At 44.8% G+C, this 15,847-nt stretch overlaps 1 protein-coding gene across 1 annotated transcript in view; it reads left to right on the plus strand.

Annotated features, from left to right (window-relative positions):
• The first annotated feature begins 1,553 nt into the window (after positions 1 to 1,553).
• Positions 1,554 to 15,847, plus strand: part of cttnbp2 (cortactin binding protein 2) — a 75,025-nt gene continuing 60,731 nt past the window's right edge. Inside the window, exons 1-2 of the mRNA XM_079162725.1 lie at positions 1,554 to 1,812; positions 9,634 to 9,741. Coding sequence (XP_079018851.1) covers positions 1,732 to 1,812; positions 9,634 to 9,741 — 189 coding nt within the window. The 5' untranslated portion in view covers positions 1,554 to 1,731. The remainder of the gene's footprint in view (positions 1,813 to 9,633; positions 9,742 to 15,847) is intronic.

Raw genomic sequence — 15,847 nt, forward strand, 5'->3', positions numbered from 1 at the left:
TTTTCAGAGCGCCGTTGAAACCTACGTCGTCGAGCCGTAAAGGATCATTTTGAGCATAATGTGTCGCTGTAATTCAAGGATTCAAGGATCATTTATTGTCATTATGCAACACAGGGATGCACAACCAACTTCAGTTGTAGCCCATTCGTAACACAACAAACACAGAAGTACATTCCTGAAGTGCATTTTTATAAATTTGCATCATCAGGAATGTAAACAGCAGCAACAAAAAAACATTCTCTGGTCTGATAACATGGCCGACATCTTTACTTAATTAAACATGAGGAAGATATTGTCCATCGACTTTGACTGATGTTTGAGCATCATGATGTAAACACAGAGTCCACCTCTTCTGGTCCCACCAGAGTCCTGCACTCTGTCCGTCAAATGCAGCTTGATCCTGGACCACCATGGATCCAGGTCTCTGGGTAGATGTGGGCCCAACAGTCGCCGACCTCCCGCTGCTTTCGTCCCTTCTTATTTTTCTGAAACAGAACATCAGACAGCCCGGAGCATGCTGGGTAGTGGAGTAGCCTTTACATCCTAGCTGGGTTAGCTTAGCTTCCATCTCAGCGCTCCTCCCTGGGGCAGTTTGGTGGCGTTCGGTCCGGCAAGTCTGGCCAGTTTGTCCGCCGCTGCACTTAATCCCCACGCTTCCTTTTCCGTTGTTGATGAATGTATTCTGTCATATGCTGTTAGTAATAAACACAACAAAATAAATGAGCCTTGAACCCCATCTGATGAGATTTTGGTCAAAGTAAAAAATATGTGAGATTATGAATTAAAAAAGTTAAGGTAACAATTTACATAGATCTTTTTAAGTATTCCCAACTCTGCATTATTGAGTTAATCCGGAGTCTTTTATAATCTGACTGACCTAATAAATTAAGTGCAACCAGCATGATTTGCCTCGACCTCACATGAGCTTAATTAAGTTAAACTAACTTAATATGAATCCAAAAGTTGTGGCGATATGACGTTAAATTTACATTATTCAAGCTATTCTAAGTTATTCATTTTGATTCTATTCTACCTTCCATGCAAATTGTTACCTTAATTATTTGAGTATTAGTAATTCCTTTCACTTAAATTAGTATAAATTACACGTGGAAGTCCTTTATTTTAAAGCCCTATGTCTTATGATGTTTGTCAATTTTAAAGATAATAGAAAATAGAGTGATTAGGTTTATTATTAACCTATTTTGAAATATCTTTATTGACTTTGTCATATTATTGGTGTACCGGTTCCTTCGGGTCCCTGAACCCTTAAGTTTGAAGAACCGCTCGCTGGGTTATTTTACAGCTTCGGTGGGCCGACAAATGCTGCTGTCAATCTCTCTCTGTCTGCGACGCACCGCCTCCTCTCCAGTTGGGAGCGCACCGGGGCTTCGCATCTGGGTTTTTCTTCGCTGTCGGTCGGTCGTTCGGTCCACGCCCACACGACTGCCCGCTTCCCCCGCTGCAGCAGCAGCAGCAGCAGTAGCGGCCCGCACACACATCGGCTGAGGGCTTTATTTTCCCCACAGCGGAGACCAACCTTTAATCACAGCTCCTTCAATTTGTCAAATCTCATCTCTCTCTCTCTCTTTCTCTCCCTTCTTCTTCTTCTCTCTCTCTCTCTCTCGCTTTCCTTTCAATGCCCGCGCGTAACGTGATTTGCGCTCAGCAGCGCAATAGTTAACGAGCGCCGGATGCGCCCTCGCTCCAAGCAGAGACCGCTACAGTACGAAGATGGCGTCGGAGGGAGCCAGCGGAGAGCAGCCTCCTCCGGTACAAACACTGGCAACCGCCGTGCTGGGAAGCGTCGACACGGTAAGACGTGAACAGCCTGAAGGGAATACACACAAAAACCACCTTTCCGCGGGGGGGGGGTGGGTGTTGTTTTTAAACGTTTGGTGGCGCAGGAAGCGGTCGCGGTGGGATTGAAGGGGAGAAAAAGCAGTGCGCATCTATGAAGCAACAGCGGTGGCCAGTGGAGAGCCCTCGCGACAATGTCTGGAGAAAAAACACAGTAGGGGGGTTCGGTTTAAGGGTGAGACATGACTCAGACACGCGACTCCTACAATATATATATATATATATATATATATATATACCATGCAGAATAGGATGTTTCTATGTGTCTTAACATTTAAAGTGAATTCTTTTGTTCGCCTCCCCCGGCTGCTTTTTGAACATTTCACCCCGCCGCTGTAACGTTATCCTGCGGCTGATCGAAGGGGAAACCGTGGCTTGGTTTGGAGCTCCTGTAACTGGAGATGTGCGCAGAGACCTGGGAGCGATGCACGCTGCAGGACAGTTTAATCTTTTTTATCGAGGCTGGTGGTTGATTTGCTCCCTGAAAAACCTTTTTATTCCATTTATTTTTCATGCAAAATCTATTCACCCAGCCGGCAGAGCTGCGAGTGGCATGAAAAATGGTTATTTACTGAAGTGGTCCTCCACCAATCAGTCCTACATGATCGCTTACAGGGTTTCATAAGGTTGCAACCAGGAGGTCCCTCCTCAGGGTTTATGCACACACACACACACACACACACACACGCACACGCGCACGCACACGCGCACGCACACACAGACTCCAGACAAAGTCTTTCCTTTAACAGCTGTCCTGTTGTTGAGCTGTCTCTTGTTTACACACACACATAGTTGTGATTTCTCACAGGTTGTGTGCTGTTCACATCCCTCTGTGCAGGTTGATCAATCTGTTGCCCCCCCCCCCCCCCCCCCCCCCCCCTCCTCCCCTGGGATGCAACCTGCCACACTGTTGTCATCCACCCTCGGCAACTTAATGCTAAATGGGTGTCGTGGGGGTTTTTGCCACTTGAGTTTCTGTTTTATTGAACTTTAAGTACCACATCCAGTACAATACCCCCCCCCCCATCCCCCCATCCCCCCCACCCACCCACAAAAAACCCACTTCTGTGGATGTAGGCTGCTGAAAAGTTGCTGGAATAGAAAGCAGCCACGGGTCCCTGAGGTGAGTGGGTGGTAGTGTGGGTGTTGAGGTGGGGGTGGGTTTGAGCAGTGAGCTGAGGAGATGTGGGAGAAGAGCTGCATGGATAGTGGGGGGGGGGGGGCTGCTCACCAGACACCTTTCTAAATTGGTCTTAATTTCAGTGACTCAGCTGGCATAGCTGGGAGTACCGTGTCAGCCTGCCCTCCCTCTTCTGAGCGCGCTCAGAACTGCCCCGAGGCCACTTTATACATTTAGTGTTGAGGTGAACAGGTGCTCCGGAGACATGGGAGCCGGGCAGCCTCCTCGGCTCGCCCCGGCGCTCCTGCCAGCACCCTCTTCCTCCAGCGAACGGGGGGCTTCCGCCTCCCATGACCCTACCCCCTCCACCTCCCCCACTCCCATCATGCCTGTGGTGGTTAAATAAAGCACTTTGCTCTTTGCTCACCCCAGACTCCCCAGACTCTCTGCTGTTAGCCCAAGGTGGGGGGAAGTTTTCCCTGCCGTCCAGAGAGAGGTCAGAGGTCAATGAGGGGAGCTCTGATGGTCACCTCCCACACGTTTACCATAATACATGTTGGTGTGGCACACAGCATGTGTGCAACCTGTCCTGCTCAAACAGCAACTTCCGTTTCTGTAAAGTGAAGCCAATGCTGAAGTGTCTTAAAACCTGCATTCTCTCTAGTGTACACCAGGGGGCGACTCCTCTGGTTGTATAGAAGTCTATGAGAAAATGACTCTACTTCTCTCTTGATTTATTACCTCAGTAAACATTGTAAACATGAGTTTATGGTCTCAATCTCTAGTTTCAAGTCTTCTTCAATACAGCATGATGTTCATTTAGTAAATGATGGTCCATTTAGAGTCAAACAGACCATAAAGCAGGGGATGCTTTATGATGTACATGGCGTCTCTATGTCACTCCTCCTGAGTCCAAATATGGTCACTTCCGTTCACCGGTTTTTAAAAAGCCAAGATGGCGACGGCCAAATCGCAGAACTCGAGGCTTCAAAACGTCCACGAACCAATAAGTGACCTCACGACGAATACGTCCACTTGTTAAATACAGTCTATGATCCGGCTGGAGTTGAAGGAAAACATGCTTATTTAATAGATAATTAGTTATTTAGTTTAAGTTGATGAGATCTGAGGCTGCTGCAACGATTTGAGTCCAAGAAACACGAGCAGTCAGATGATTAAGACGTTTATTCGGTCTGCCGTTCAATGGTTGCAAGTCACTAAAGGCTAAAATAAGCCGGCTGTAACTCAAAGCTGTGTAATCACCTGTTGTTGGCCGAGAAGGCCGAAACAGTTTTAGCCTAATTAAAGTGCACAGCCTCGTCCCTATAACCTGAAAAAGAGATTAGCTGTATGTAATGAATCAAATGTGAGTTTAATGCATCTGACAGATTAAATTAACAGCCAACATCTGCTGAAAGTCCTGATTCAGAACTATGAAGTTGAGCAGATTCTGATGTTGATCTGAGTCAAAGTTCACGATTTTTAAATTCATTCCTCGATGAACTACAAAAACAGTCCGTTCTCGGTCCTGCATTGGTGTTGCAGAGTGATGCGTCCTGACTCACATACAACCTTTGTCTGAATACATACACCAGCTGCAGAGACAGAACTTTTCATTTTGGCCTTTACAGAATTAATGTTAATTATCTACAGCTGATCTGATCTGACGTCTGTCATCTTAACCAGCTGTACAGGAGAAGCCGGCTTCCTTCATGTGATGAGAGACGAGATACAACTTTTGTTCATCCGGAGGGGAATGGATGTGCAGAACAATAACCAAAAGAGCAAATCCCAAAATATATACAATGCCAAAAATCATGTTTTGTCCGAGATGTGATAGTCTGAGCTTGATGAATCCATTGCAATATGCAGACTGGGAATCTGATCCAGAACTGAGCAGATGCGTAGTGTAAACAATCGCCTAGTTTAGCCATATTTTGGTGAAACTAAAAGTGACCCCCCCCCAAAATGGTAAGATAGTCTGTCATTGCACAGAAACCATGTGCGCACACACGTCAGCGTTAAGCAGTTCAAGCAGGAAGTCGGTCTGCAAAATCGAATGAAACGTTGGATAACTCGTGTTTTCTATCTGTTTGACTTCCCAGTAAGTTGTCGTGTTTGTTGAAATGACGTTCATCAGTGAAATGTTATCATGATAGATGATAAAAAACTACAGAAATATGACCCAGGTTGTTTTTCTAAATGCCCCTCAGCTCACTTTAATGTCTGGCAGTGACTATTGTGTCAGTGAGTGATTATGTGGGACATGCTGCCACGTTGGAGATGTGCCATCAACACGAGTGGCTGTAATGTCATCGCTTCTTCGTCCTGACAACAAAATAATTTCTGTGCTTCCACACAGGAGGTGTTTCAGATTACCCTGTAAACAAGTTGGATAGGTCATCACAGAAGATTAAGTATAATAGTTTATTAAAGGGTCACTTCACCCAAATAACAAATAATCGTACCATGCAGAACATGCCTGTCACGATAAATACTTTTGCTGGATGATATATTGTCCCAGAAATAACTACGATAAATTATAATATTGTCATTTTAAGACTATTTTATGCCACTGATATAATGATAATATAATAGCATAATAATACAAGTGCACCCTTTCAAAGAGCAATGAACTTTTAAGTCTTAAGTCGATAGCGTAAAAAAGATTGAGGTCACGTCCAAATATCGTACGATAGGTCGATCATTTATTCTAAAGAGTTACACTCAGGGAGTTTTAAACTTACTGTATTGTTAGATACCACAAAATAATATATAAAGGACTTTTTTAATTCAGTGTGATTTCCCTCAACAGGATGGTACTATTTTCTCGTTACCCCTCACAGGCGTCTTCTGTACAGTCAAATCACACAGTTTTGTAGTAACGGGACACGAGTCCGTGAGAGAAACTCGGCAAGCTTTCTTTTGCCAGACGAACAACACAAAGAGTGAAACGACACGAGGCTTATCAAGTGGACCGAGAAGCTCACAGCGAGCCGGCCAGGCTGCTCGTGCCCTCGGCGCTCAGCACGCGGCTCACGGAAAACAAAATTAGTGTTCGCTTGTTTCACCTGCTCGCTGTGCAGAAACGCCAGAGAGAATCAGCCCCTCCACCTTCCAACCCAGAGGCCCCCGTGACAGGACGGCGAGGCTCAGGGCTGCCGTCCTGTCAAGCCTCCCCGAGTCGTCCAATCCTCTTGAGTGGCGAACGCTGCCGGGAAATGAGAGGAGCTCGGGCATCGATCTGAAGGTTCGATGAGGATGAATCAATCCCTTTTTGGAATCTCTGCTGCTTTCATTTCCAGGCTTGCTGTGTGATGTAAAAACGTGGTCCGACTAAATCCAGCTCCTTGTTCTGAAAAGAAAATATTAGATTAGAGTAGGTCTACTATTAGAAGACTCAAAACTTCCTTTGTTAAAAAGAAATTCTTGATTAAAAACCTTTTTCAGCACCTGCCTTTTTAACCCTCTGAACCCCAAAAGCCGCCGACGGGACTGAAAAGCAAGTTTTCTCTTAACAATAGCCAAAACTAAACTGTTTATCTTAGCCAGACGCTGTATCTGACATCATCATCAGATCTTCATCTTTCCCAGGGTCCTTGAACACATCAGGTGTGATGAACGCTTCCGTCAGAAAAATAAACCAAAAACGAAGCTTACAATTGTGATTTTTCATCAAAAACATTTTACTCTACATTCTACAACCAGGAGAGGTTGTAAGTAGAGATTGTAAACATGTAAAAACATTGGTAACACTTTAGATCTAAAATGTTGGATTTATAGATTCCATTGTTTTCCCATTTTTGTAATATACATTTTCAAATAACTTCAACTTGCGTTTTTTTTCTTTCTATGATTTATGGCATTGTAACTCCGTTATTCTGCACAAAAGACATGTTTGAGTTCTCTCTCCTTCTCGCCACGATGGTGCTGTTTCCTTCGAGATGCAGGATTTATATATTGCAGTGAAAATCAAAGCCACAGAGAGAAAAGTGTGACTGCTTGGGTCTCAGAGGGTTAAAGGAGAGAGCGTTGGCCTGTTTATTCATATGGATTTATCACCACTGTTCCCGTTGTGTGAGCATGAACTTTTCCCCTCTCACGGTGAAATAAACAACGTCACCGGAGCGTATAAAGGACACGTAGAAGGCAGCAGCTTGATGAAATCTCACGGCGGCCTGTTCAAAGTCACACTCTGTGCGAGGGACCTCTGGACTGACTCCTTGATGAAATGGACTAATCTTGGCCGCGGTTTCGATGTAGGTTTGTAAATCAGGCTTTACGTGACGACCGAACGTCACCAGAAAGAGCAGGTATCGATCCGCCCGATGTGCACCAGAGGCCCAGAGACGCTGTTCGCTTCCTCCGTTCCCGCTTGGTTTTACTAACGTCTTATTGAACAAATAGCCTCCTGAAAAAGCTTCCAGATACTGAGGATGCAGCTGGTCGTGGCTCTCTATTAGTAGATGGCTGCAGCAGTCGCCAACACGGTTCACTGGAAACTCTAATGTCGCCGACCTTCAGTGTTAAATTCTGGCCCCGTTTTATATTCATTTAACTCACCTGGGTTTTACTCAGAATGAGTACAATCCCTTTCAAGGGCCCTGAACACAACAATTAGACGCTGTGCTTTGGAATGTCGACTAACCAGATGTTGCTGTGGTGTTCAGGGTTGGGACCAGGAAATCCAAAATCACGATGTCATGAGAAAAATGTCCTCTTGGTCTGTTGTAGAATTTAACATCTTAAAAACAACAATCTCCTGTCACATTTCTGATGCTTTAAGTTAGTTACTAAACTGTCTCAGGGACTTCTTTTAAAACTTAATTCCTTTACAAAAGCTGTAACTTTATTCCTCAAAAAAAGTACCAATACAAAAAACACAAATATCAAAATGTATAAAACGAAAGTACTCCTCGTGTAGACTGGCCTCTTCAGAGTTTTATGTTACTATATTGTACACTAGACTTTGAATTAATTAACTGCTTATTAACAATATTATTTGATTGTTATTATTGTAACATGCAAGCAGCTTAATGCTGAAGCTGGTCTTAAAGGAGACAACTCACTGATTTATATAACCTAATTTTAGGTGAAAACTACAACTAAATTTAATGTAAACTACAATAATGCACAATTTTTATAAGCTGAATTTATGTTTGTTTTGTTAAATCTTTATCTGCAAATTGTCTTAGTTTAAATTATCACACACTACACACAGAAAATAGATCAAAGACGGATGAAATGAAGTCGTTGCAATGGAATGGATTCATACAACTTAATTCAAATTTGTGAGGCATTTACAGGTAGAGGAGGGTTTTCAGTTTTTTTGCTTTTTAGTAAACCCCCCAAAATCCACAGTGACGTCTTGTTCTATAAACAACATTTACATTTTTACAGCACGGACAATGTGATTCCCAGTCAGAAGAAGTAAGAAAGTAACCGGTGGATTCTTCCCATGAACAGACGTTCTGCTTTTCATAAGTAGACCGCGGGAAAACAAATCTTTTAATTGACACAAGGGGAGGCATGAAGTGTTTCTGGTCAATCCCAATTACAGTCATCTCCACCCATTAGCCTCACGACCGCCACTGACCACGTAGGTGCTTAATGACCTAGCTAAATGTAATTAGGCCCTAATAGCTTCGAGGTAGGACGGGACATCTAGCCTAATTTAATGGGCTGCTCTTAATGAGACCAGGTGGAGACCTGAAGTAAGTGGCGCATTTGTCATATTAGCAACCTTTTTTTTTTCTCTACACAAAGCAGGTGCAATGTTGGACGAGTTGTCAAATCTTTTGTTTCACTTGAATAATAATAATAATAACAGCAGTAGCTCAACAAATCAGTTAATCGCCGTGTACAATGTGTGAGGATTTTATGTGACACTTTGCTGCAGGGTTCTTGGTTGGTTCGTCGGTTGGAGACGGTTCATAGTTGGTTTTGCTGTCCCAACATTTTGGTCCAAATTGAACTCAGTTTGAAGCTATTAAATGGGCTTTGGTTGACATTCATGACCCCCAGAGGATAATCCTTTTAATCTAGAGCCACCAACAGTTCAAAAAAAGACAATTAAGAACTGAACCAACATTGCTTTATTATTCTTGTATGTAAACAAATAGTGTTGAAAAAACATTCCCAACATCTTTAAAATGCATTCGCAGCTAAACAATTAGCTTAGCGATTAGCTTCCATTTATTAGCCTGTTCCTATTAGCAAGCTCCGTACGGCATCGCCAACGTTACCTGCAGTGGACGAGGATGGATGGATGCTCGCTTCAACTAGAAAACTGAGCTTTTAATGCAGATTTGTGTTCTGCTTGTTGGTCAGATGTTGTGATAAACTGCAGCTGTTACCTCCCTTACTTGTGAGGGTTTTATTGCATAGGCCTGTCTGTTCCCCGACCTTATTTCTTCAGCTTTCTTGTATTTGTTCTGTCGTTATGTCAGTTTCTGTGTAAGTACATTGAGAGAAAATGCAAAAACCAGAGTCACACATACTTGGGCAGTAAGGCTGATTGTGATCTCGGGGTTTTCGATACTCACTGTCATGAAAACAGTTTGATGTAAGAAGTATCAAGGGTCCAATACCCAGCTCTATGCATAATATTGTATTGTGCAATTCTGACGTGTTTGTTTTTCCGTCCTGTGTTGCAGAAATGTGAGTTCAACATGGATAACCTGAGCAAGCCAGAGCTGCTCACCCTGCTCAGTATCATGGAGGGAGAGCTGGAGGCCCGCGACCTGGTCATAGAGGCCCTGAGGGTGAGTCCGGACAACACACACACTCCCCGTACTCATTAGCTAAGCCTCTGCCATCTCAGCCATTGGCGGGTTAAGTTTCACCACGACCTGTTTCGGAGCGGGCCGAGACTTGCGATGAGAGGATAAGCTACGATTGTGACCCAGAATGGGCGATGAATGGTCACGAACGCCGCTAAATGAATGCGGTATCACAAGATCTGAGGCAGTGACTCCCCCACCCCCCACCCCACCCCCGAGAAATATGCACTACACTGCTGTGATCACCATGAAAGACTGCCCCACTGTTTCTTTCTTTGCTTTGTAATTACTCGCTGATAAGCAGTCTCTCTCTAATTGCCTTTGTTGAATGGGAGCTGGCTGAGCGACTGGTTAGCACTTCCTGCCAGAAAAAGACCAGTGTGATCAAATCCTGGTGTCCACCCAGCACCACCTGCTTAACTATCAGTAACAAACAGACGGCTGAGGTCGCTGGTTCTGGCTCCTGTTGTTCCTCAGTGACTATTGAAAACCAATTAGGTAGGTGCTGCTTGAGTAAAATGTGAAATTGTTTATATTTGCATACATAGTGGAAATTTGAGCCTGAAATACAAGCAAAGTTCTCAGCGCTGTCTCTAGGTGAACACTGCTAAACTATGTGAATTTTGAGGATGGGGAGTTAGTCTTTCTGCTGATGTTTGGTATGTTTTAAAAATGTAATTTGAAGGTAAAACAGTAGCTGGTCCACAGACAAGAAACCTGGTTTTTGACTCTTTTTACCTTTTAAAAAAAACCCTGAATCAGTGGTTTGAAGAAGGTGATTTGCAGAACGCTGTATGTGCGTCGATGGAAACCAGTGGATAACAGCTCAAAGTCTGCAGGTTGACTACCTGCCGTTATACTGTAACCTGTCCAGCGTGGAGTGTTCTTCACTTCATTTAAAGGAGCTTTATTTAGCATTCTGAACATTAACTTAGCAGCAAACAACTATTATCAATGTAAAGACCTAGTAGAGTAACTGTTTGCACGCTCATCACTGTTGCCGTGGTTTGCGCTGTTAGCATCGTTAGCTAAGAGCCGCTGGCTCGCTGTCGGACATGTTGAGAGCCGTTGAGAGGCAATGGAAATGCATTTCTGAGCGTTTACTGTCCTCGGTGTTGTGTGTGCTTGTATATATAAATCATACTGCCCGCGTGAATGGCAGAACCATGAAGGTTGGGATGAGTTTAAATAGATAATGTAGACAGCCCGTCTCACCCTCTCATTAGAGATCGCTCCTCCCTCCAACGGGGCGGGAACGCCAAGTTATTTCCGATCAAACACTCGTATGCCCCCTTCTATCTATCTTTCTCTCTCTCTCTGCAGTTCTGTATTTAGGTCAGGATCAGCGCCTCACTTTGTCCACGCTCTACTTTTAAGGCTGTCTGCTCAGGCTTTTTAAAAAATAAGCTGTTCATGTGCAACTCATTCTCAGCGTTGGGACTCCTGGGAAGCAAAGAGATGTTTTTTATCAAACAATCAGTTTTGAGGTTTGTAGCAAAATGAGCCTCAATCGCTCTTTTGCACGCTGAACACTATCTACATGTTGCAGGGATCGGAACGGTGACTTTTTCTGTCTGTGTCGCTGTTATTTCGCTGTTACAAAGCTGTAGATATTTTGTTCAGTTTTCCCTGATATTGAGCTTGTTGTGTGGCTTTAAAGTCACCGACCTTGCAGATATTGAACAGCGGCTCCAGACAGTAATTTGAACTTCCTCCTCTTCTCTTTCTATTTAGGTTTATCCATCCTGCTTCCTCTAGCTTTTGCCGTCTCGTTTTCTTTAAATTTAGGACGGTCGGTGGCCCAACGTCACCTCGTCTCTGTCTCTTTGTGGTATTGGTTGTTTTTGTGTTCCACCCTCACTGTCACTTTGCCCATGTTTTCTGCTGTTTTTCTGCCCCCCCTGTGGATGGATATCCTATCCAGGTTTAAATGAAATAAGCCTCCGCTCTGTCGCTAAAAACACAAAGAGCCTGTTTGTTCCGTCGCTGATAAGCCCCATCCGAAAGAAAGGGAGACAGAGGAAGGCAGGGGGAGGAACAGGGAACGAAGAAAGGAGGGAGAAATAAAATAAAGAAATAAAATAAAAAGACTTCAGAAAGACAGCGAGAAGTCCGGCTCGTCGGTTCGAATCAGAGCGATGAAGGGCGGGTGAGATGCAGAGAGGAAGAGAGTAACAGAAATGGAGGCCTGATATCGCCTCTGACAAAGCGGGACAGTGTGACAGAGAGGATTAAGCCAACTCCCTCCAGCCGCTCACTTTCCAGTCCTCTATCCAAACCAACCCCCCCCTCAAAGATTCAGAAGAAAAGCTCCATTTGGCCACAAGCTGCAGGGCTACCAGCACAATCAAAGCACAAATCAAGCTAACCAGCCGTAGTTAGTCAGCACCTTTCAGTGGCACCGTCACACAGAGCCGCACAGAGAACGAACCCCCTCAGCCCCGGCAGTGTTAGTGCAGGTCCTCTTATCTAAATACTACCAATTCCCCGATCGTACCACTTCGCTGCTCCCACACCGAAAAGCTTTCCACGGCTTGGCACGACTACTATTGTTTGTGGCGTTTGGGTATTATTAAGAGGCTTTGGTGCCGCGGATTAATTAGCGTGTGGCTAAAGCTGGCTGAGCTGCCGTATCAGGTTTCATCCTGGAGGAGAAGAAAAGAGGCTGCAGGCAGATTAGCCAAACGTCAGCGACGCCACATGATGGCTCCACAAGTCACCCATTCTTCTTGCATAGAAAATCTCAAGGTCATTAAATCTCCAGGGCTCAACACTAACTTTTAAAACGAGCAGCCAGACTGGCACCAGTTTTAGTCGCTGAAACTGAAAATGCGTCTGCCGCCTTATATTTTGAGTAATTGAGATACTATGCAGACGAATACGTCAGCTTGACATACATGTCGTGTGTGTGATGCATGCTTCGGACTCAAACTTCTGACTGTAACAGCAGTATTTAAATATCACCAATGCAACAGATAATAAAGTGTGTTTATTTCGGGGTGCACGAAGGCAACCAAAGGCCACAAATTGGTTGCCGATCACTCAAAATGTCAGCAACTGTTACTGCCTGAGCTCCTTTTTAACGTCCTTGATATTTCAAAGACCCACACCGGCAAGAAGTAAATGTTTGTAAGCTGCTGGGGGAAAAGAAAGATGTCCGTCAATTATCACAGCAGTGGCAGCTGAGCAGCAGTAGATGATCGCTGATGTGATTTGAGAACAAAATCACAGACCGAACCAAAACCTAAAGCTACTGTAATTAGCTTTTTAACCACGAAGGGCGAGGAGAATCAAAAGTGTAACCCGATGACGCAATACCAAGACAGCGAGCTGATGGAAGCTTAAGAGATACTAAAAGCTGCACAGGGCTGCAGAGTTTGGTGTTAGTTGGCTTTACAACTATTTGATTCTATGGTAATAAGAGAAGATAACACTTAATGCAGGTGTAACATTGCCAGTCGTTAAAATACACATGGCACAAGGCATTCACATGGTTCAACAGTTCCTTCATTTTTTAGAGTCACACTGTTCTCGGAGACATTTGGACAGTTGGTAACTGTTGGGCGGTGACGTCCCTGTGAGCCTCGGCCTCAGTGGGAGAGAAGCATCGTGCAGACGGAGACGTCCAGATCGGACCGTCTGTGCTTTTGTGAGAAATGAGTCGTCGGGGATGATTTCGTTGGCGAGGAGCGATGGGTGCTCGTGGTGGGGGGGGGGGCCAAGGAAACGGATCACTGTGATGCCAACCAGAGAACGTGTAGAGGAAGCTTTACGTTGAGCACATCGTGTACATACTGCGTAGCCAAACTACGTCCCGCTGCCCAGTTTTTTAAATGGCCGCAGTGAATTTTTAAAAAAGTAAATATGGTTGAAACTAATATTTTATGAATTGGCGGTTGAGTCCCGAAAATGTCAGAAACGTTTGAAAGATTTTTTTATTTTTTCACGGAAGTCAAGGGGAGGAAGTGTGTTTGAGTGTGAGTGGTTGTTGCCACACTGTTGCTGTCAAACTGAATCCTTCTCAACTTCCCCACATCTTGGCGTAATGATGCGGAGGACGCATTCTTTTGCTTCCCAGAACGCGTTTTTGATTTGAGGCGACCCGAACTGCAGTATGTCCATGTGATGGAAGTTGCGCTGGTTTTTACCAACTCCTCCTCCTCTTGCATGCGCTTTTTTAGACTATTCGTTGGCGAATCTGGCATCGATTTGTGTTGTTCTGTAATATTGATAAAATAAAATAAAAACAGAGCTATAGACATACCGTATGGCAACTTCATACCTGTGTATTTTCTGTCTTTTATACCTTCCACCTCCACGGTGTTCGTCCTTATCGGAGTATCCGGGTGAAGTGAAGTAAAGCTATCACTGTCAGGGTTGGTGGGACCATAAGTCCTGAATAAACCATGAACAAATGGGTTTTTCTCTGTTACAATGACTGAGGGCTCTTCTTGACATGGATTGGGGGTATCGTCCCCCACAGACGTCCGTGTTTTGGGAATCCAGATGGGCGTTCGGCATTTTCTGCTCGCCAGCAACCGGCCTAACGCGGGCAGCCTTCCTCGGGTGGTGGTGGTGGTGGTGGGTGGGTCATGTGATCTGCCATATGACTGAGACAGCCCATGGAGCCGCTGTCAGCATTTGGTAGGAACATGCTTAGGACAACACAACACGTGGCCCCCCCGAGCCGTCAGGCTTTCTCCAGCGTCATGTTATCTCCGACCATCTGAGCTATTTAAGGCATGCCCTGTTGCTGGGCTTTTCCAGCCCACGCACACACACACACGCACACACACACACACACACACTCGGCAATGTCTGTCTTCTGTATCTCTGCTCATCTCCTTTTTGTTCCCGTAAATCTTTTTCGTCCTCTCTCGGTTGTTTCTCTCTTTCCCTTCTTTGTTTCTGTCTCCTCGTCTTATCTCTTTGGACAGACGACTGTTTGCTGCTCATTACTCACCATTTCTGTCTTTCTCTAAATCTTTTGAGTTTCTCTCTCTCTCTCTCTCTCTCTCTCTCTCTCTCTCTGTCTCTCGCTCTCTCTCTCTTGCTTGCATGCCTCCCTCTCTCTGGGCTCGCACAGCTAATCTGAAATATATTAAAAACACGGTGCTCTCTGAGCCACAAGATAGAGAGGGATGCTGCAGAGAAGCTTTCCTCCCCGACGAGTTCAAATCATGTGCCGGGCAAAAAAAATGTGCGACCCTTTTTTGAATCAAAGAGAAAAAAGAATCTTTTCACTTTATTCAAACCGAACAAAATACTGAGCGATATTATCACCACCCCCCCGCCTGACCCATCCTTTTTTTGGGGGGTGGAGGTTCTGTAGATATTGAAAATGAAATTGAATTGAGAAAAAGCCCTTCAACCAAAAGTCTTTTCTCTGTCAGTGTGTGTGTGTGTGTGTGTGTGTTGGGGTGATTTTCAGGAGAAGCCACTCTTGCCAAGGCATTTCACCAAAGTAAATCTTCACTTTCACACATTTTTTGGAAAGATGATTTGGTTTTTGAAACCCCTTTTACACAAAGAGCGCATATCAATATCTGTAAACGGGCTGATTTATGCATATGTAATGTAAAATATATTTAAATTCAGTTAGAGCATGAAAGACTCTTTGTCTGTGTTTCTTCTCTCCTACACGGTCCAAAATCAGGTCTACACTTCTTTGAGCTAACCCTCTCTCCACACACACACACACACACACACACACTCACAAGCCAATCAGCATCCGGCTCAGATCGCTCGGCTGCCTAGCAACCAGACCCCCCTAACCCGGACCCTCCTTCACAAGCTCCCAGGCTCGTGTTTCACTGACATGACACTTAGGAATGAGGGTAAAAAAACTCAGTCAATCTTACTCCCAACCCCCCCCCCCCCCCCCCCCCCCCCCCCCCATTTCAGGGGAAGTGGTACGACCCGTCTCTGGAGAGCCTGTTTCCTATGACGGTCCCCTTTTCTTTGGGACGGGTGTTTTTTGAAGTGCTGTCAGTCAGCGCAGGAGACGGGACGACTCCCATGAGCTGGTGGACTGTCTCACAGTTGAAAGAGCATGTCTGAGTGTGAGTGTGTGTGTGTGTGTGTGTGT

The sequence above is a fragment of the Pholis gunnellus genome (assembly GCF_910591455.1).
Source record: "Pholis gunnellus genome assembly, chromosome: 7".
Lineage (NCBI taxonomy): Eukaryota > Metazoa > Chordata > Actinopteri > Perciformes > Pholidae > Pholis > Pholis gunnellus.